Source organism: Arachis ipaensis, chromosome B5, assembly GCF_059453495.1.
Source record: "Arachis ipaensis isolate K30076 ecotype BB chromosome B5, ASM5945349v1, whole genome shotgun sequence".
In the NCBI taxonomy this organism is placed as follows: domain Eukaryota; kingdom Viridiplantae; phylum Streptophyta; class Magnoliopsida; order Fabales; family Fabaceae; genus Arachis; species Arachis ipaensis.
Window position 1 is genome coordinate 148434385 of NC_142440.1, and position 21024 is coordinate 148455408.

Genomic DNA, 21024 nt, shown 5'->3' on the forward strand with positions numbered 1-21024 from the left:
GAGTCTGTAACAAAGGAGCCTGATCCTATAGCAGCAAATGTCACTTGTAAAAGAGTTAAAAATTCTAGTCTATATGAAAAAGAAAAAGAAATATCAAACAACAATAGCCCTCTTGAGTCAGTAACAAAGGAGCCTGCATCTTATAGCAACAAATATCACTTGTAAAAGAGTTAGTGATATAACTCAGCAGTGGCATAGAAAATTAGGCCATCCCTCTGATAAAGTAGTTATTCTTGTAATAAAACAATGTAATGTGCCAAAATTGGCTGATACAATAAATAAAATTAGTCTTGTTCCTTCATTGTGTCGTGCTTGCTGCATAAGCAAAATACACCAATTGCCATATCTTGATTCTTGTACATCTTATGCACCTTTAGAATTACTATTTTCTGATGTTTGGGGGTAGCACCAGTATAAAGTAGGTCAGGTTTTCATTATTATATCTATTTCATTGATGCGTATACCAGATATACCACCACTTACTTGCTTAACACCAAAGCTTGGGCCTTTAAAGCCTTACAGCACTATAAAGCAACTATTGAACTCCAAACAAGATTGAAAATTAAAGCATTATAGACAGACAATGGAGGAGAGTACATGTCCCTGGAATTCAAATAATTTCTTACTGAACATAGCATCTAACACAGACTTACTTGTCTCTATACCTACCAAAAGAATGACACTGTTGAGAGAAGGCACAGACACATCACTGAAACATCCTTCACCTTACTAGCACAAGCCAACCTACCTCTCACATTCTGGGAATACTCAACCATGACTACCACCTATCTTATAAACAGGTTACCCACCTACCTTCTCAACAACAAAACCCATTAGAAGCCTTCACCAACAACAAACTAGACTACGAATTTTTAAAATCCTTTGTCTGCATTTGCTACCCCTTGCTAAGATGATACAATGCACACAAGTTTGATTACAGATCGGAAAAATCAATATTCATTGGATATGCCACATACCACAAAGGATACATGTGCTTATCCCCAAATGGAAAAAAGGTTATCTCAAGAAATGTGTTCTTCAATGAATTTGAATTCCCTTACCCCCAACTATTCAGGACCCAACCTCATCTAGCCACCCTACAACCAGTCCCCAGCCCCACTTTCAATCTCAATCCTCTTCCCTTTATTCAACCTCTTCCTCTCACCACACCCTAAACCTTCTCCCTCATCCTCATGCCCTGCATACACCTCATACATTGCATTCTATAAATGATACTTCCAATATACACAATGACATACATGCATCATTACCTACTATACCTATATCTGTATATGATTACTCTGCTCTTGCTGATAATACTGCTGATGTTACTAATTTGCCTCCTAGCAATGTCACTCCTACTACAGGTGCTAATCAATTAGCCAGGATTGAAATTGTGCTGGCAGCTCCAGCTTCAAGAAACCTGCATCTGATGCAAACAAGAAGCAAATCTGGAATTTTCAAACCCAAAATATATGTAGCAATAGTGCAAGAAGGTATACTGACCTCTCAAAGAACTTGCCTCCGACAGTAGCACAGGCCCTTGTCTGTCCCCATTGGCAAAGAGCAATGGAAGACAAATATGAGCCCTAATGAGGAACCACACTTGGCAGCTAGTCCCCAAACCCACTCCTAACTCATCCCCTATCATTGGTTGTACATGGGTCTTCAGGAAAAAGAGACACCCTAATGGCACAATTCAGAAGTACAAAACTAGACTGGTGGCAAAGGTTTCTCACTAGAAGGAAGGCATGAATTTTGATCAGGTCTTCAGTCCCTTAGTAAGGCCACCCACGGTGCGAATCATGCTGACCTTGGCATTGGCAAAAGGAAGAGGATAAAGTAATTTGACTTCAATAACACCTTCTTAAATGGGGATCTTGAAGAAACAATATACATGACTCAATCAGAGGGTTTCTCTCACCCAACCATTTGAATCATGTGCACAAACTTCAGAGGTCACTATATGGGTTAAAGTAGGCACCTCGTGCGTGGTTCACCAAGCTCAAGACAACCCTCAACGGATTTGGGTTCCATAACACTATCTCAGACACGTCTCTCTTCACAAGATTTACAGCATTCTCAGCAACATATATTCTTGTCTATGTTGACGATCCTGGTCACAGGAAGCTCAGATTCTGAAATTACCACACTAATCAGTCAGCTTAACTCAATTTTTTCTTTAAAGGACTTAGAAAAAATGAATTATTTCTTGGGTATTGAAACTATTAAGCAAAATGACAATGAAATACTCCTTTGCCAGACCAAGTACATCAAGGAGTTGCTTATAAGAGCGGGAATGCACGATGTAAAAACCATGCCTACCCTAATGGCATCCAACTTGAAACTCTCTGTGTTTGATGGTGAAGCATTTCAGTAACTAGCACTGTACAGATCCATTGTAAGAGGCCTCCAATATGCAATCACAAGACTAGACATCACCTTTGCTGCCAATGAAGTCTCACAATTTATGCACCACCCTCTAGAAATTCACTAGAGAGCTGTCAAAAGAATACTTAGGTACTTAGCTGACACAACCCAACATGGCTTAAGGTTTCAAAAGTCAAGTGACTGCAGAATTTATGGCTTTACTGACTTAGATTAGGGGAGTGATATTTGATAAATGAGATTTGTCGTGTCGGTTTAGAATTTCTCTTATAGAAATAAGAACTTCGTTGTAAGCATAGTTCTACACCAACAAACAATTCCCACATCAAAAATTTAAGTTGTCACATGTACAAACCCCAAATAAGAATTAACCGAAGTATTTAGACTCCAGGTCGTCTCACGAGGATAGCAAGGAAGTGGTCAATTATTAGCTATGAGAACGCAAGGAGGGTTTGATTTATGAGAGGGCAATAAAATAAATGGCAAGAAAAGTAAATCAAACAAGCAATTAAAAGAAGCAAGATTAGGGACTCTTGGCTAAGACATAGGTAATTGAGATCACTATCCTTGTCGCAATTCAAACATTGATAATTATGCGGAACCGAGCTCATTAGGTCTACTCACTAAAGCCTTAAGTACGTAATGTCTACTCCTAGGCTTGAAGTACTTCAAATGGCTTGATCAACATCAATCCATAAGTCCCAACCTAGTTACTAATTGACTTAGTAGTAGGCTAGAGTCAATGGTTATCAAATTGATCCCCAAGGATTCTAAGATTGACAATTCAACAAAGCCCAAGGACTCAAGATCACTCAATCCCCTTAGCCTAGGCCAAGGGTCAAGAGAACTACTCAAAAACTATAGGAAGCATTATATCAAACACCTAATGTGTAATAAAAGTAAACATCACAAAATGCTAAAATTAAGGAAAACCATAACTTCATAAGCAAGAAATCAATAATAGCAAGCAAGAGCAACATGAAAGAGACATCAACACCAAATTACATTAATTGTGAACCAAATCTAACATGAGTTCATTATCACAAACAAGATAGAAAAATGAGAAATTAACATTACAACTAAGAAAATCAAGATGTAGACAGGAGAGATTATAAAAGAAGCAAGATGAAAGAAAGGAATTAAACATGGATCCATGACAATTTAACCTAATCCTAACCTAATTCTAGAGAGAAGAGGGAGCTTCTCTCTCTAGAAAACTAACTAAAGGCTCATGTTGACTAACTAATTGCTCCCCCCTTTGCTTGGACTTCAATTCTGCATGAAATACACTCAGAAACAAGTTGGATTTGGTCCTGGGCAGCTCAGAAATCGCCCCCATCGTTTTGCCTTTAAGTGGGCCACGTGCTAGTATCGGCGCGTACGCGCCATGTGCGCGTGCGCGTCGATTGGCTGTTTCTTCATCCGCACGGACGCGGCAAATATGCGTGCGCGTCCTTATGTGAAATCACTTATGCGCGTGCGCACCTTATACGCGTGCGCGCCCATTGATGCATTCCTAATCTTTGTTTCTTCATGCATTCTTCACTTTGTATGCTTTTTTCCTCATTTCTTCCATCCAATACTTGCCTTATGAACCTGAAATCACTCAACAAACACATCAAGGCATCGAATGGAATTAAAGTGAATCAAAATCACCAATTTAAGGGCCTAAAAAGCATGTTTTTACACTTAAACACAATTCAAGGGAGAATTACAAAATCACGCTATTTCATTAAATAAAAATGTGGGAAAAAGGTGATAAAATCTCCTAAAATAAGCACAAGATAAACCATGAAATTGGGGTTTATCAAATCTCCCTACACTTAAACTAAGCATGTCCTCATGCTAAAATCAAGAAAGAAGCAAAGGGTATCAACATTTATTCAATGCGAACTAACTAAATGCAATCTATCTATATGTAACCTATTTACATGAATGCAATGGCTTAGTCAAAATAAATCAATCTCCAAGAATACGCATGCAAGCCCCAGTGTTAAGGCAATAGCAATCAAAGCAAACCACAATTGGATTGAATCATTGAAAGATTTTACAAACTTGCAAGAAAAGATAATCATGGGTGGAAACATGTAATTGAGCGATCGAACCCTCGCCGGAGGTATATCCGCTCTAGGCACTCAAGTGTATGGGGTTGATTCACTCAATTCTCCCCTAACCATGCTTTCCAAGATTTATTTTTCATCTAACAATCAACAATTACTTTATGCATGCATACAAATATCATGAGGACTTTCCCATAGGTTGTAATGGGGCTAGGGTCAAGGTAGGATACATATGGTCAAGTGAGCTTGAAATTTGGATCCTTGATTAACTTAAACTTCCCACCTAATCTATGACAACCTAAACAATTCTAAACAAACCTAGCTATCCATTCTTCACTTTTTCACTCACTCATGCATTTCCTTTAGATCACCACACATATGCATTGATCATTATTAAACTTTGAGCTTTGGGGCATTTTTGTCCCCTTTTTATTACAATTCTTTTTCTAGTTTTTTTTACTAAAATATATACAAGAATATCAATGCATATGGTTTATACATGATTAATACATGAGTGTGCACCCAATTCCTAAAATTTTTCAACAAAAACACACACACACTTTTATCTCTACCCAATGTACCCAACCTTCCCAAAATCAAATTATGAACACTCTCACTAGCCTAAGCTAATCAAAGATCCAAACAAGGAATATTTATTGTTTTTCACTTAGGCTTGTAATGTGCTACAATTAAGAACAAATAGGTTAAGCATAGGCTCAAAATTGGCTAACAATAGAATATAAAAGGTAGGCTATTTGGGTCAGTGAGCTATTTGAACAATGGCCTCAATCATAAAAATGCATGTATACACAAAATAATGGACATAAAGAATCAAACAAATCAAATATTACAATCATAGGAAGAGAATAATGCACACAAGAATGAAAATAAGTGGTTATGTATGATGTAACCACACAATTAAGGCTCAAAACTCACATGCTTGTGTTCTTAAACTCAAAATATGATCCACAAAGTGTATTAATCAAACAAGTTCTAAAAAATTTTTTTCAACCAATTGGGGTGGTACCTCAGAACTGGAATTCTTGGAAATTTTCATCATATTGATTAAGCTTATTCTAACGCAAGGTTGTGATTTAAAAAATTTTAAAAATTTTCCCTAGTTTACCCTCTTCTCAATCAAAACACAATTCTTATACAAAAAGGGTCAACTGAGTTTTAACAATCCAAAATTTTTCTGATCATAATCAAAAGCCAAGATGCAATATATATATATATATATATATATATATATATATATATATATATATATATATATATATATATAATAAAAGTGTACAACAACCAAAATAAGGGTATCCACAATGACAAATATATACAGTAATCCCAAAATGATCTCAAAGATAAAGTGCAAGAGTAAAATGCGAAATAAAATAAAGTAGCAAAAACTAGAGGATAAATATCTAAAAATTCACTACATAAATGCTATTCACCGGTCACGAACGGTGACCTCCCCACACTTTAGGATGAAACATCATCTTCGATGCTACTGCTGATGCTCGGGATGGGGTCAACAATTGCGCCGGGCTGTGGCTTAGGCTGTGGCTCAGGCTCAGGCTGTGGCTCAGGCTCAGGCTGTGACTCAGGCTGTGGATCCTTAGGAGGTTGTGGAATCTCTGTGGCGGCCTGTGTCTCTGGTGGTGCCTCCTGCTGAGTCGGCTCCTCAACATGCTCCTCCTCCTGATCCTGCTCGTCGGAGGCGGGAGAGTCTGGGAGCGGAGGTAGCTCAATACCCTGGGAGACAAACACCTGGTCTATGCAGTCGAGACGTCGCATGATACGACGCTCGCTGCGCTCCATAGAGCGAAATAGGCACTGTACCAACAGGTATGTCGACTCAGGTGCAGGAGGTGGTGGTAAGGATGCTGCGGCTGCTGAAGTAGAGGGGGTCCTGCTGCTGCTGCTGATGATAAGGGCTGAGCTGCCTCCATCATTACTCTGGCTCGAGAACGGCGCTTGGGTGGAGGCTTCTCGTGCACCCACCCACCCCATGGAATGGTAAGCTCCTTATCGTCGTCATCTAGGGGTGGTGGTGTCACATCATCGTCCTCCCACGGAACATCAGCCAGCTCAATCATGCTGGTAACCAGTGTAGGAAATGGCAATAGACCACGAATGTGCGCGCACCACATACTCTGCCTAATTAGTCGGGGGAAGTCTACCTCTTTCTCCTCTATCACACATCCAATCAAAACTAGCATATCCATCGGGATCTCTGAGAAGTGAGTGGTGGGCAGGACATAATGGGCGAATATATGCTGCCAAGTCTTGGTCTCTCTCGACAGATAGGTGAAAAGCATCCCCTTAGGCTTCTTGTTAGTAGAATCCATCACCCAGGGAGCGTCAGGTGTGGCAATCACGCGCTTAAGTGCCTCATAATCGAATGTCATGCAGTGGATGGCTACCTCTGCCTACTGATAGGCGCATGTGCCATCAGTGCGAGGTCAGCAAAGCAACGCCTCCCCAATGGCTGCCTCAGTGATCAGAATCTCTCTACCCCTCAGCTGGACTGAATCGAGAGTGGCACGAAAGAAGTTGCAGTAGAATTCTCTCACCCATGAAATGTTTATCCTTCCCAAATCTCTGTCAACAAAGTCCAATCCCAACTCCAGAATACGGGTGTTTATGGTGCGTCTCACATCATTGGGAAGGACCAGCTTCTTTTCAATGTTTAGGTTCGTCTTCCGGAATTTAGGGAAGCGAAGCTCACAGTAGAGGTTGGAGAATTTGATTGGATCAGTGGATGGGAGTAGCTGATTTTCTTTGTCCACTTCATTCAGGGGATTTTTAGCATAATTTTCATAGGGTGAAGAGGTAGAGGTTTTAGAGCGCTTTCTCTTCTTAGAAGTAGTGGCTATAGCTTTCCCTTTGTCTGACATCCTGAAAAACAGATGTAGAATGATGTAAGCAACTAGCCAAGTAGATGTGAAGCACTCAAAGTAAGGCATACTCATGAAGTGAGTGAAGAAAATAGAATGCTTGAAATACAAGTAACAAAATTCAGAATTTAATTCTAGTTACAAATCAAGAATTCAAACCACAATTGCACAATGCTTGTTCATTGAGCCTAATAAATGCCATATTCAAAAGAATGATTAAAGGAGTTATGTTCAAAATAAATGGAAGAAATCAGTTGCTTAATCAAGTTAGAGTTAGAAATTAGTTTAAAAATTAGTGATATGACTGCTATTAGCTCAATTAAAAGCAGTGTACAAAGTATGGATGCAAGAATACTCACAACCATGAAATGTATATAGTCATTGATGATGAAATATGATATTGCCAAAAAAGCACACAATTATGAAAACAAGTCATCAGTCAATTGTGAAGATCACTAGAATTGTATGAATTGGTGTTGGTAAAATCAGAACATTGAGGAACAAGAAAATCAAGAAACATTCAACACCCATTCCAAAGAGGTATAAAATTCACAAGTTGAAACCAGAATGGAAAATCTCATGATCTATGCGACTTAATGCAAATTAGGCATGAATAGAATGAATCAATTAATCACACAGATTAAAAACCTTCAAACTTGTGAGTTTATGCAAAAGAGGCACAAAATCTTGAAAGAGTTTCAAGTTATGGTCAATCTGAAAGCTTACCTAACTATGCAATGCATATAAGCAAATTAGCGTTGTAAGCAAGCAAAGAGTACTACAAGCATGACCAAAACCTATAAACATGTTCTTGAGGAGTTTCCAAAACCATTTAGCAAACAAAACCTTATTGACACAGAAATCATCAAATAGAAGCTTGTTGCATCAATTAAACAGTGTTATTTCATGAAACATGGTTAGAAAAAATCTGGCAGCATTTCAGCAGTAAATTGGCTATTTCCCAAATTCAAACAAGCAATTCTAATCCATATGAATTCATTAACAATTAAAAGCACAAAAATCATATATGAGTTCATATGAATTGAACAATTAAGCCAATCTTTCAGCAGCAAAACATTAAAAAGCAAATTAAACTAAATCAGCCAGCAACAATTAACATTCTTTCTTTGAACGATGAACAAAAATACTTGCTTAAAATACAGCTCCAAATCTGCCTAATTGCATAAAGATAATGAATTCAGGTAGCATGCTATTCACTGAAGTTCATACCCAACCACAAGTGTTCAACATGAACTTAAACAAATAAGCATGTTGGGTCAAGTGATTGAGTTCAAATTGGAACAAGACAGAAGCAAAAACAACTTGCATTCATTAAGCAAAATCATCACTGCACAAGCAATCATTAACAATATTTAGCAGCTGGTTCACCTCACACAGCCATGATAAAAAACACAGCATCACAATTCAAACAAGCCTATTGGAAGCTTGGAGTTAGTGCTAGTTACTGAATTTTGGTGTTGAGGGCTTGCAATCTTGCCTAAGTGGGTTGTCTTGGGTTATACGAGAAAATCAGCCAAGGTATGGTTTTGGTTTCTCGTATTTAATATATAATGTCTTGTGAAAACTTAGGCTAGATGACCATAGGCTAGGTGTGAATGTATGAATGTGTTAAACGCTTAGTACCTTGATAATAATTGTTGAAATAGGTTGATTATTAGCTTGGTAATTGATGTTGGTGATAGAAGTGGAATGCTAAGTGATGATTTGAAGATGATTGATAAAGTGGTAAACATGCATATGTATATGTAATGAATTGTTGGTAAAAATTGATGAATTTGTATGAGATTATGCAATATTGACGTATGATTAGTTATGGTAGGGTGTGGAGTTGTGTTGGCTATGTTTTGGGCAGGGGATTTTTGTGTGGGTGTGAGCAATGAGTTATGTTTTATGAAAATAGAGGTTTGGAAGATTCTTGTTAAAATCTGATTTTTTGCCGAATTTCGGTGAGCCATAACTCTACTTCCGGACCCCCAAATTGTTTCAAACTTGTCTCATGAAATTTGGGTCCGTGAAGTTTACGTCGTTCGAAGAATAGATGAAAAATGTTTTCAAATGAGAAAGTTATGTGCGTCAGAAGTTCGGTATGTAAAATTGAAATTCTGCAGACTTAACCATTTTTTACTAATCTGCAATGCATGCGTATGCAAACCCCTCCATACGCGGATGGGCGTTTCTGTTTGGCATGCATGTGTATGCGGACGAGGTAATGCGTACGAGTGATGGGCGAATTTCACTCCCACGCATACGCGTGGCCCATACGTACGCGTGACACCTATTTTCAGCAAACTTAATTTTATGTTTTAAAACCTAATTTCAAACCTCTAAACCTCTATTTTTACTCTTTTAACCCCTAAACCTTAGTTATGTGTTGATTGATGAGAAGAAGTTAGTAGGGGGTGATAACTTGGAGATGAAGAAAGCTTGAGAAGTGACGAATTAGGTATGAGGAGATAGGGTGCATATATATATATATATATACTACTTAAATTATGAAACTGGCTAAAGAAAGGAATAAACATTGTATCTGAGCACTCTTTTTCGAAAGTGCGACCCCAGAAGATGGTGGAAGGTGAGGATCCCCTTCCTTGTTCCTCCTGGATTGTAAAATCTCCCCCAGCAAGATGATGGGAGGTTAGGATCCCCTCCTTTGTTCCTCCAGGGCATATGAGAACGTACCTCTTGGGTAGACGCAAGGGTTGTGATTTTGCCTCACTTGCTCCAGGTTGGTTAGTATATAGAGGCTCCTCGGGTAGACGCAAGGGTTGTAGTTTTGCCCTACTTGCTCCGGGTTATGATAAACTATGTATAAAGGTGCAAATATATGATGTATAAGTGATGTTATAGCTATAATGAATGATTATGAAATAATTATGAATGAATATGAATGAAATGAGACTAATGCACTAAATGTTATCTGAGATACGAGTTTCCCTGGGTAAAGTACCGTGACTTGCCACCACGTGTTCTAGGTTGAGACTCGATACTCTGTTGACCTTACGACGTAAGGGTGACTGAGTACTTATAAATTTCTGGGAAGGATAACACCCATTGAGCAATTTTATATATGAGAAAAAGCTATGCATAGACTCTTGGGGATGCGCATCGGGGGAACAATCCAGGGTTTGGCAGCCGGACTTGTCGGGTTGGCTTGATAACCGACAAATGAGACTCATCAGCCATAGGACAGGCATGCATCATATGCATATTGCTTGAATTGCTTGTTTGTGCATTATTTGGGAATCCCTAAGTGAACTTACCATGTTAATTTTTATATTTGCTACCTACAGTACTTGTATTCTACCTGTGTTTGTTATTGTCTACTTGGTTGTCTATGCGGTTCTCTGGTGTTGGAGGATTGGAGGAAAGGAGGAGGATTGATGGTTTAGGTTTAAGTTTTGGTTAAGTTAGGAACCCTTAGAAGATTACCTTGGTTTATGGTTCTATTTTAGTTCTTTAAGCTTTATAATCTGAGTGTCGGCGTTCTAGGATTGCCTCTGGCTTTCTCAGGACCTTATATCTCATGTATGCGGTACCTTTACCATACTGAGAACTCCTAGTTCTCATTCTATATGGATATTTGTGGTTTTCAGATGCAGGTCAGGTGGCACCTCGCTGAAGCATTCTGGGAGCTTCTGAAAGCGAAGATTCTTTTGTACTTTTGGGACTTAAGTTTGGTTATATATATATATATATATATATATATATATATATATATATATATATATATATATATATACATATATATATATATACTTTTTATCTCCACTACATATGTATGTTATGTTTTATCCCTCTTAGAGGTTGAATTTGGAAAAATAGGTTCTGTAGGCTGTCTTGTGGGACTTTCGGAATTCTGATGTGTGTGTGTGTGTGTGTGTGTGTGTGTGGAAAAATAGGTTCTGTAGGCTGTCTTGTGGAACTTTTGGAATTCTGGTGTGTTTTTTAACTTCGCGAGCTGGATCAGAAGCTTTGCTATATGTATCTTGGAACTCTTTTGTATATATACTTTCATGCTTATTTTACTCTTATCCAGCTTTGTTACGTTTATTGCTTATGTGAGTGATGCGCTTTTCTGTTTAAAGCTTTGCTTTAAACTTTCTTTCAAAGGTTCCTAGATGAACCTTCTTTTCAACTATATTATGTATATTTATATTTTATTTTTAGAGTTCGTAACGCCTCGCCACCTCTATTTTACATCTTCAGTGTAAAGCTATGTGTGGTAGGGTGTTACACCTCTATAATCCTAGGTAGACCATTTCTAGCCACTGGGAGAGCTCTGATTGATATGGAAGAAGGTGAATTGATGCTGATGGTGCATGAGGAGAATTTGACCCTCAAGGTTTGTAAATCCATACATCACTCTGGTGAAGAGGACAACTGCATGGACTGAGTTCACTGATCTAAATCTCTAAGAACCCCCTGATGATGTACAACAGAGTTTGCAGCTCAATCCTCTTTTGGTGGGAATCAATACAATTTCCCCTTACATCAAACCTAAGTTTCGTGTCGGGTGTGCGTCATCCACCAAGGAGGAAGTTCCCAAGAAGAAAGTGCTCAGGGAATGGAGAAACAAAAAGATCTCCACTGAAGGTTTTTCCTTAGGGTTGAAGGTGGTGTTGACTCGTAATCCAGTGTTGCCTTATACAGTAAACAAAATCCTCTCTCTTGAGCATATTGATCTAATTTATGTGGACGCAGAGAGACAATTCACAATGAGAGGTGAGGAGTTGAAGCGTTATGATCAACCTCCACCCTAACAACAGTCAACCATCAAGCTAGTGACGTTAAAGAAGCACTCGTTAGGAGGCAATCCAATTATCTGTATCCTTAGATTTTATATTTAGTGTATTTTTTTTACTTTATTCTAGTTTTTTATGGTTTTCCTTCATTTGATGAATAGGTGCAATCAGATGGGCGCTCAGAACACTCTGGAGGAAATTTTATCCAGATTCGTCGACGCTAAACGCCGCAACCTGGCGTTTAGTGCCAAAAGGCACGAAATTTGTGGAGTTTGCCACTGTGAGGTGGCGCTAATCACCACAACGTGGTGTTTAGCCCCATGATGAACACATTTAGAGAAGCCAACCACTGTCTTGTGGCGTTAAACTCGAAGAGCTGGCGTTTAGCGCTGATGGTGCAACAAAATGAGAAAATGGCTCTGTTTGCTGACGCTAAACGTGGCTAGCTGGCGTTTAGCACCATAGGTGCTCTAATTTGGAATTTAGGTTCTGTTAATTCCACCATTTGGGTGTTTAGCTCCAAGCATTCATCCAATAAAAATAAAAATAAATAAAAATAAATAAATAAAAAAATAACGGAGGCGGCGCTAAACGCTGAGCCTGGCGTTTAGTACCAGTAGCGTGTTTTGAGACCCCTTCATTGAGGGGATTTGAATTTTGAATTGAAAAATTTGCGGGCCCCACCAAAACCATCCCCTCCACCAATCACCATCCTCCATACCGCCAAACCTCTCTTCCCAATCCCCCTTTCCCCACTAACCGTTACCCCCCACCAACCCCAAATTAATTCACATTCAATTTACCTTTCCATTCCCTTTTCCCCCAACGACTCTCCTTTCTTCCCCCCTCTATATAAACCTATTTACCCCCTCCCCTTTTACATACCAACAACAATAACCCCCCTACTACTGCTACTTCTTTTACCCACCCCACACTACTCCCTCTTCTATTCTTCTTCCTTCTTTTTCTTTTACCCCTCCCACTATTCCTCCTTTCTTTTTTTACCACATTCCCCTTTTTATCAATTTTATTTCATTAATTACCATATCCACTCCCCTTTTCCATTCTTCTTTTCTTTTTTCTTTTTTTTTCTTTCCCATTACTACCCACATACACCTCCTTCTTTTTCTCTTTTTCTTTGCTCGGGGACGAGCAAAAGTTTTAAATTTAGTGTGGTTGCACCGCTTCTTTCTTTGATCTTTATATATGGCACCCAAGGAAGGAGAATCCTCTTCAAAAAAGAGGAAAGAGAAGGCCCCTGTGACCGGTCCATATGATGCCAACCGGTTCAGTTCCAAAGTGCACGAAGAGCACTTCTATGAGATCACTAGGAAGAAGAAGGTTATTCCGGAAGTCCAGTTTGATCTCAAGTCGGACGAGTATCCAAAAATTTAGGAGATCTAGAGAAGAGGCTGGGGAACACTGTGTAACCCGATCACTGAAGTGGGCCAACTGATGGTCTAGGAGTTTTATGCTAATGCTTGGGTTACATACAAGCATGTGAGGGGCGTGAATCCCAGCTCCAAGAATTGGCTTGCTATGGTAAGAGGGAGGACTATGGCCTTCAGATCGAGGAGTGTGAGGGAAGCACTCCAACTGCTGCAATTAAGAGATGATCCTCACTCCTATACTGAGAGAGTGAATAGTGACTGGAGGCCGGATCAGATTCTTACAGACATATGCCTTCCAGGAGCCCAGTGGAGGCTGAATTCAGAGGGGCAACCTTATTAGTTGGGACGACATGATCTGAGGCCAGTAGCCCGAGGGTGGTTGGATTTTATCCAACGTTTCATCATCCTGACAAGTAACCGTTCTGAGGTTACTATAGACTGGGCTGTGATGATCCACTGTATTATGCTCGAGGATGAGGTGGAGGTGGTGCAAGTGATTCCACAGGAGATATACAACATTGCTTTCAATGCCTCCACCCACGCCAAGCTGGCATTCCTACATCTTATCTACTGCCTCTGCGATGCCCACATAGTGCACATAGAGCACGACACCCTCATTCCCATAAAGAGACCGATCTTTAGGAAGAGGATGGAGTATCCCCAGGAGTATGCACGAGCCCCGAGAGAGGAGCCAGCAGCACAAGGACAACCAGTTCTCCCTCCCCAGCAGGAGCAGCCCTTGATGCCTAAGGGACACTACTTTCCTCCGCAGGAGTATTGGCATTAGCTGACTTCCTCTATTGAGCAGTTGAGAGTGAGCTAGGATAGTCATAGTGCTCTCTTTCTGTAGGTTCTAGCTGAGCAGTAAAGTCAGTGCCATGAGCTTACACAGATGAGACTTGACATTGGGCGACTGAGAAGATATCCGGGAGCTCAGCCTAATAGAGGAGATGACCACCAGGATGACTGAGGTGGTTAAGTTTTCTTTCGTTCTATTTTTCCATTTCGCTGTTATTTTGCTATTTTCTGTTTTCTGTTGCTTTATTTTCTGTCTTTTGCATGATCTTTATTATATCTAGTCTTTTTAGGTTATTTTTTTTAATTCAGTTATTGTTATTTTTATTTTTATTTTGAAAATATATCTCATGTATAGCTCACTGAGCTTAAATTCAAAAAAAAGAGAGAAAAATGGTGTAATGCATGAGTAGTTGAGTTTATATTTAGAATTGTTTTATTTAAGTAGATGTGGCGATATTTATGTGTGATTTTGAATGCATGAAAAAGAGCAGTGCATGTTTGATCTTGGAGTAAAGGATGTTAATTCGTGAGGAACAAAAATTGAGAGAAGTATTATGAAATTCTCTAAATTGAACAAGAAATTAATCCTTGAAGCAAAAGAAACAGCAAAAGAGAAAGAAAATAAAAAGCAAGGCCCAAGACTCTGAGCATCAATGGCTAGGAAGGTTAAGAATGATCAAAAGCTCAAACAGTTATTTTCCTAACTATATGCTTGTGGCGTGAATGTGTCAAAGAACTCTTGAGACAAAGCACTTAGAGTCAAAGCCAACTGCAAATAAAGAGTATGCCAAAGGCTCTGAACATCACTGACTAGAAAAATTCAATAGAAAAATCAGAATTCAAAGAGTTCCCCCAATTAAGTGCTTGTTGTGTTTCTGTGTCAAGCAAAGCTTGAGACAAAATATTTAGAGTCACAGCTAGACTCAAAGTGCAAAGCACCAAAGAAAAGAAAAGAAAAAACTGTGTTCAAGGATTAATTGGAAGGTAAAAGAGAGAGAATTCATAATATTATCCAGATTCTAGTTCCAAATGACATTGGCATTCTTAAGCTTCAAAGGATAGTGAGGTGCTGAAACTATTTAGTATCACAGTGTCATTAACCCCATTCAAAGAATATATAGGAACTTAATTGAAAACTCAATTCTTAGGCAAAACCACATCTCAAGTTCATATTATTTTCAGTGGCTTGAGGATAAGCAACAATTTAAGTTTGGTGTTGTGATGCCTGAGCATCTTTTCTATATTTCTTAATAATTTAGACGTGGATTTGTTGAGTTTTTATGAGAATTTGGTGTTTTAAGCCATGTTGGATGCTACTTTGATTTGCACTGTTATTTTGATGATTTCAGGTGAAGTTCGGACAAGTTTGACAGAGTTCGTGCAGAAGAAAAAGAAAAAATTTTGATGCTGTCAAGCTGGTTTAGCGCCCCGTGCCTCTATTTGTTAGCGCTAAACACCATGACTCGGCATTTAGCGATAGATGCTTCGTAAAGTGTGCCAAGGTCATGCGATAGTGGCGCTAAGCCAGGTACCCAGAAACATTGGAAAGCTCTCTGTCCAGCAGCGCTAAACGCTACTTCCCAGCGTTTAGCAGCAATAGCATCCTCAAATCTCCACGGAAGGCCTCATTTAGTTTTTAATTGATTTTCTTTTATAGTTTTTAGGGTTTTTGATTAATAAATTTAGAAAAATTAGGATTTGACATAAAAGGAGACAAGAATTAGCCCTGTAGGCTCTCTTCTTCTCTTTTTTCTTGTTCCGCATTTTTCATTTTTTCACTCTAGGTTTTTCTCTGAGCCATGAGTAACTAAACCACCACTATTAAGGTTAGGAGCTCTATTATTTTGATGGATTAATACTATTGTCATTCTACTCTTAATCAATGCACTGTTGTATATTCAAGGATTAATTTCGTTTTTCATCCTACGGATTAGAGTATATTGGAAGATAACTCTTTTTCTAATTGAATTCTTGTTGAATCTTGGAAAAGTTAACTCACTTGAATTACAACTTGAAATTAACTCCTCACAATTCTCTATATATCTGGATTTAACGTGATATATGACATATAATCGTCTTATCTTTGGGTGTTTAGGGTTTGTGTGGCTCATAAAATAGAATTGGACTTAAACTTCTAATTTAAATTAAGTGACCAAGGGATTGGCAGTTGATTTAGTTAGGGGAGATTAAATTGCAAAGGAATTAGGGTTTAATCACTTAAGGTTGCCATGAATTGAATCTTTGCATGATTAAAGTGGATAATAAGAATTGTTAATCCGAAAATTTAACATTTCTAAAACCTTAACTGTTTTTTCATACTATTTTCACCAACCATTCTCTGTTTGCTTTCTTGAATTCTCTTGAATTACTGTTTTGTGCTATTTAAAACTCACAACACTCAAATTAGTTTGTCTGACTAGCCTAGTTACCCAACTATTGTTGCTTGATCCATTAATTCTCGTAGGATCGACACTCACTCACCTAAATTATTACTTAGTACGACCCGATACATTTGCCGGTAAATCTGTGGTATTTAAAATCCGCACCAGTTATTATTTATCTTGCAGCTTCATTAAAGTTTTAAATTTTGTGATCTTAGTCACTGTGATTTTTTTTTTAAATAAATTAGTATGGGGTGCAAGGTGGGGGAACAACTTGAATCTGCTGATTTCAAAGCATAAACATGATGGTAGTCTTTATTTACCATCTAATTAAATTCTATTTATTTTAAAAGATGACAATCTATATTTACATAGATTTGTATTCAAATTTTATGTTTTCTTAGAGTTTAAAAATAGATATAGGATGCACTCTATACATGTAGTCAACTTATATGTTAACCAAACATAGAACATCAACTTATATAATATTAATGATAATAGAGTTAAAGATTTAAATTTAATTTATGATATTTTTTATTTTATTTATTTTTTTTTATTTTAGGAAAATTTTTTCGATACTAACAGTGATGGGTGCTTTCAGTATATAAATTTATTATTAATAGAAGTACATAATTCAGGATGTAAATTTCAATTTACTTCTTAATTATTTTACTACCGCCAATTTTAATATAGGTACTATCTAAATATTTTATTAGATATGGCAAATTTCTCTTTTCTATATAAGGATCTAATTAAATAAGAAGTTAATTTATTTTTTTATTTCAATGCAGCTCCAAACATATATCACCGACGTAGAGAGTGTAAATGTATGATCACTCACAAATTAACTTTTTCATACAAAGCATAATATGTATTTACGTAGATTTGGCATTTATACATATTTTTTTTCCTAATTTTGGTTCATTTAATTATAATTTGATGCCTAAAAGATTAAAAGTTTCAATGTTTATTTTATTCTTAAGCTTTTGAATATCACAAATTGTATTGCAGGGTCAGCACATAGTACACTAAAATTTTGGGATTTAGAATTCTTTGAATTGATTGAATCTACTAAACAAGAGTTCCCTAATTTAGTGTCATGTGAGTCATTGTGTTAGTAATAGAGATTATTGATGGGTTTAAATTCTGTAACTTTTTTCTTTTAAATGTTTTTATTATACATTATTTCCTTTTTTTCAAATTTAGCCCATTATGTACAAGGACACATATAGTGAAAGTCATGGTTCTCTTTGAATGTAATTTTTCTCTTTTAAATATTTTTATTATGCATTATTTTCTTTTTTCAAATTTAGCCCATTATGTACAAGCACACATGTAGTAAAAGTCATAGTTCTCTATGAATTTTGGTAGATATTTTGCTTAATATTTTTTTTATGGTTCTGTTTTGATAGGTTGATTTTACTACATTTTTTTGGAATTTGATTTCTAACAACCAGAACTTAATAATAATGAAAATAGGCATGTTACCAGACAGCAAAGCTCAAAGGCTTCTCGACAGTGTTAAAATTTTGTTTGTTTTCCCAATTAATCTATTAATAGTTTGTCATTTATTTATGAGTTTTTGTTTGATTTTTTTTTTAGTATTTTTTTGTTTGTTTTTTTTCCTTAATTTTAGATTTGATTATTTAGTGGTATTTCTTATGCATTATTTTCTTTTTTCAAATTTAGCCCATTATATACAAGCACACATATAGTAAAAGTCATAGTTCTCTGTGAATTTTGGTAGATATTTTTGCTTAATGTTTTTTTTATGGTTCTTTTTTGATAGGTTGATTTTACTACAATTTTTTAGAATTTGATTTCTAACAACCAGAACTTAATAACAATGAAAATAGGCATGTTACCAGTAAGTAAAGTTCAAAGGCTTCTTGACAGTGTTAAATTTTATGAGTTTTTTTTTTTTTTTTTTTGTATTTTTTTGTTTGTTTTTTTTTTCCTTAGTTTTTATTTATGAGTTTTTGTTTTGAATTGATTATTTAGTGGTATTTCTTTTACCTTTATACCTCTCTTTATTGATAAGTAAAATATATAAATAAAAAATTAAGAAAAGATGTTACTCTCTTCTCGCAAGACAAGAAATCACGCCCACCGTGGGGCTCGAACCCACGACCACAAGGTTAAGAGCCTTGCGCTCTACCGACTGAGCTAGACGGGCTATTTAAATTTTATATATAACATGAATTGTAAAATAACATGTGAAATCTTCTACCGTCTTCAGTTTATCCTCGTTTTCAATCGCATACCATATTCTGAACTCGTTGTCATCAAGTTCCTCTTCCATGTGAAGACGGCAATGAATTTAGGATAAAGAGACTTTGGAATTCGTTAACTATTACTTTAGTATAAAAAATAACAATAAGTTGAGAATAGGATAAAAATAATTAATAAATATTATATTTTTTAAATAATAATTTTTTAATATTTAATATATTTTATCTAAATTTTTATAATAATATTTAGATAAATATTTAAAAATTATATAAAAAGGATTTCAGAGTTTAATCTCTAAAAAAAATTAATCATTCACAATAATTTTTTTAAAAAAAATATCAAATTTTAAGATAATTTTTAAAAATATTTGTTTACAATATATATTTAATATCTATTTTTTTTGTATTTTTCAATTTTTAGTTGCTATTTTTAGGTTAGCATATTTTTTTGGTAGTTTCCTCGACTTAGGCTCATGATTAAAAATGCAAGGATGACATGAAATGTTAATGAGAGGGGGAGAGAGAAGACAACGATAGCTTACGGTCAACTTGAGGAGGTAGAAGTTGGAGTAGTAAGATAAGAATTGCAAATGAAGATAGAGAGGCGCAAATCGGAGGCTTGGAGTGACGTTGACTGCTGCGAGGGGCTTGGACGGGAGGAGCATCGGTAATGGCAGTTACAGGGGATGTGGCAGCGGCTTCATGTGTGGTTGGGGAAGAAGAAGAATGTGAAGATGAAGGAGTAGCGGAGAGGGATTGTTCGGTGGGAAGAGTGGTGTCAGATAAGAATGATTGCGGACTAGATGGTGACGGTGATAGTGAATTGGTGATGATTTGTGGGAGGTGGATTCGGGTTGTGCATTTTGCTGAGAAAGGGACGGAGGGATTGAATCATAAAAAGGAAGAAGAAATGGGAATTGGGTGAGTACGATGTGTGTTAGGTGGATTTAGTGGGTGTATATTGGATGAGTGTTTGTTTGGTTGGTCCGTAATATCTGATGATATGGGAGATGGTCCAATATGGAGAAAAGGGATAGTTGAAGTGGATGGATTATTGGGTTTTTGAGGTATAGTGATGTTTGGGCTGCGAAAGTTTGGAAGCGGGCCTTTTGAGGCTAATGGAAAAATTAATTTATGAAACACTGATTTTTCTATCATCCAAAGATAAACAATATAACAGTGACAAAAAAAAAATAACCTTTAGAGTTAGGGTTCTCGAACCACGGTACTGAAAATGCTATCCATCTATGATGTTACAAAATCTCTAATTTCTCAATCTGGCCAAAAAGAAATTAAAAAAAAATATAACCTTAAAAAAAATAGCCTTTTGTGATTTGGGTTAAATTTTGAATAGTGATTTGTTAAAATTGATACTAAGACTGCACACAAATCGAATTGGATCCCATATCCACATTTTTTTAGGTTCAGATCCGATCATAAAAATCGAATTGGGTATCAAATATGTAATTGTACCAATCAACAAAACAAAATTTCAAAATATCATAAAAAATGATCGTATTAGATATAACACTTTTTTCAGGCTCAGATCCAGTCATGCAGATTAGAAGACAGTGATAACGCGGCTGTGGCCTGCGGGACATTGAGACAATGAGGCAAAATGGCTCCGAGAGAGCAATGCGACAATAGAGATGATGAAGGAGATGTGATCTGACGGGAACAATAAAAGAGATGCAACAATGAACGAGACTTTGATGCGGTGGTGAACAGTAGTGATGGATGAGGTCAGAAGTGAGGTTTGAGAAAGAGAGTGTTTTGTCGATTTTTAACAAATCATGGTGGTTCGATATCTAGTGGTTTGGGAGCGAAACCTACTCCTCTGTATAGGTACCAATTTTCTAAAAGTGCATCAAAGTGTCTTCGATTAGATGTGTATTGAGATGACAAATAAATAAAGGTTTGTAAAAGGATAAAGAAGTTTAAAACAAACAATTTCGAAAGGTAAATTGACTGAAATTGAAAGATTTGCGTTGAAAATAAAAGAAATCAGTAAAGTGCATTCGAGTGAGTCAAAGGACTTTGACATGAAAATTAAAAGTGCATAAATGTAAATTGGACATTGAAATTAAATGGTACTTGGAAGATAAACTTGCTTAA

The 21024-nt window shown here is 36.9% G+C and overlaps 1 protein-coding gene and 1 non-coding gene across 2 annotated transcripts; both read right to left on the reverse strand.

Annotated features, from left to right (window-relative positions):
• Window positions 1-5774: 5774 nt before the first annotated feature.
• LOC110262595 (uncharacterized) lies at window positions 5775-19929 on the reverse strand. The gene is made up of 2 exons (XM_021102960.2): window positions 19452-19929; window positions 5775-7346 (listed from the first exon to the last, which is right to left on the reverse strand). Exon 2 carries the CDS (start codon window positions 6456-6458, stop codon window positions 5928-5930), a length of 531 nt encoding a protein of 176 aa, XP_020958619.1. The 5' UTR covers window positions 6459-7346; window positions 19452-19929; the 3' UTR covers window positions 5775-5927.
• TRNAK-CUU (transfer RNA lysine (anticodon CUU)) lies at window positions 18782-18854 on the reverse strand. The gene has a single exon. It is a non-coding gene; the product is annotated as a tRNA-Lys (tRNA).
• Window positions 19930-21024: the final 1095 nt, after the last annotated feature.

Bases quoted from the DNA above. Each gene is read 5' to 3' on its own strand.
- LOC110262595 (XM_021102960.2), bottom strand. From the start codon at position 6,458: ATGGGGTGGGTGGGTGCACGAGAAGCCTCCACCCAAGCGCCGTTCTCG.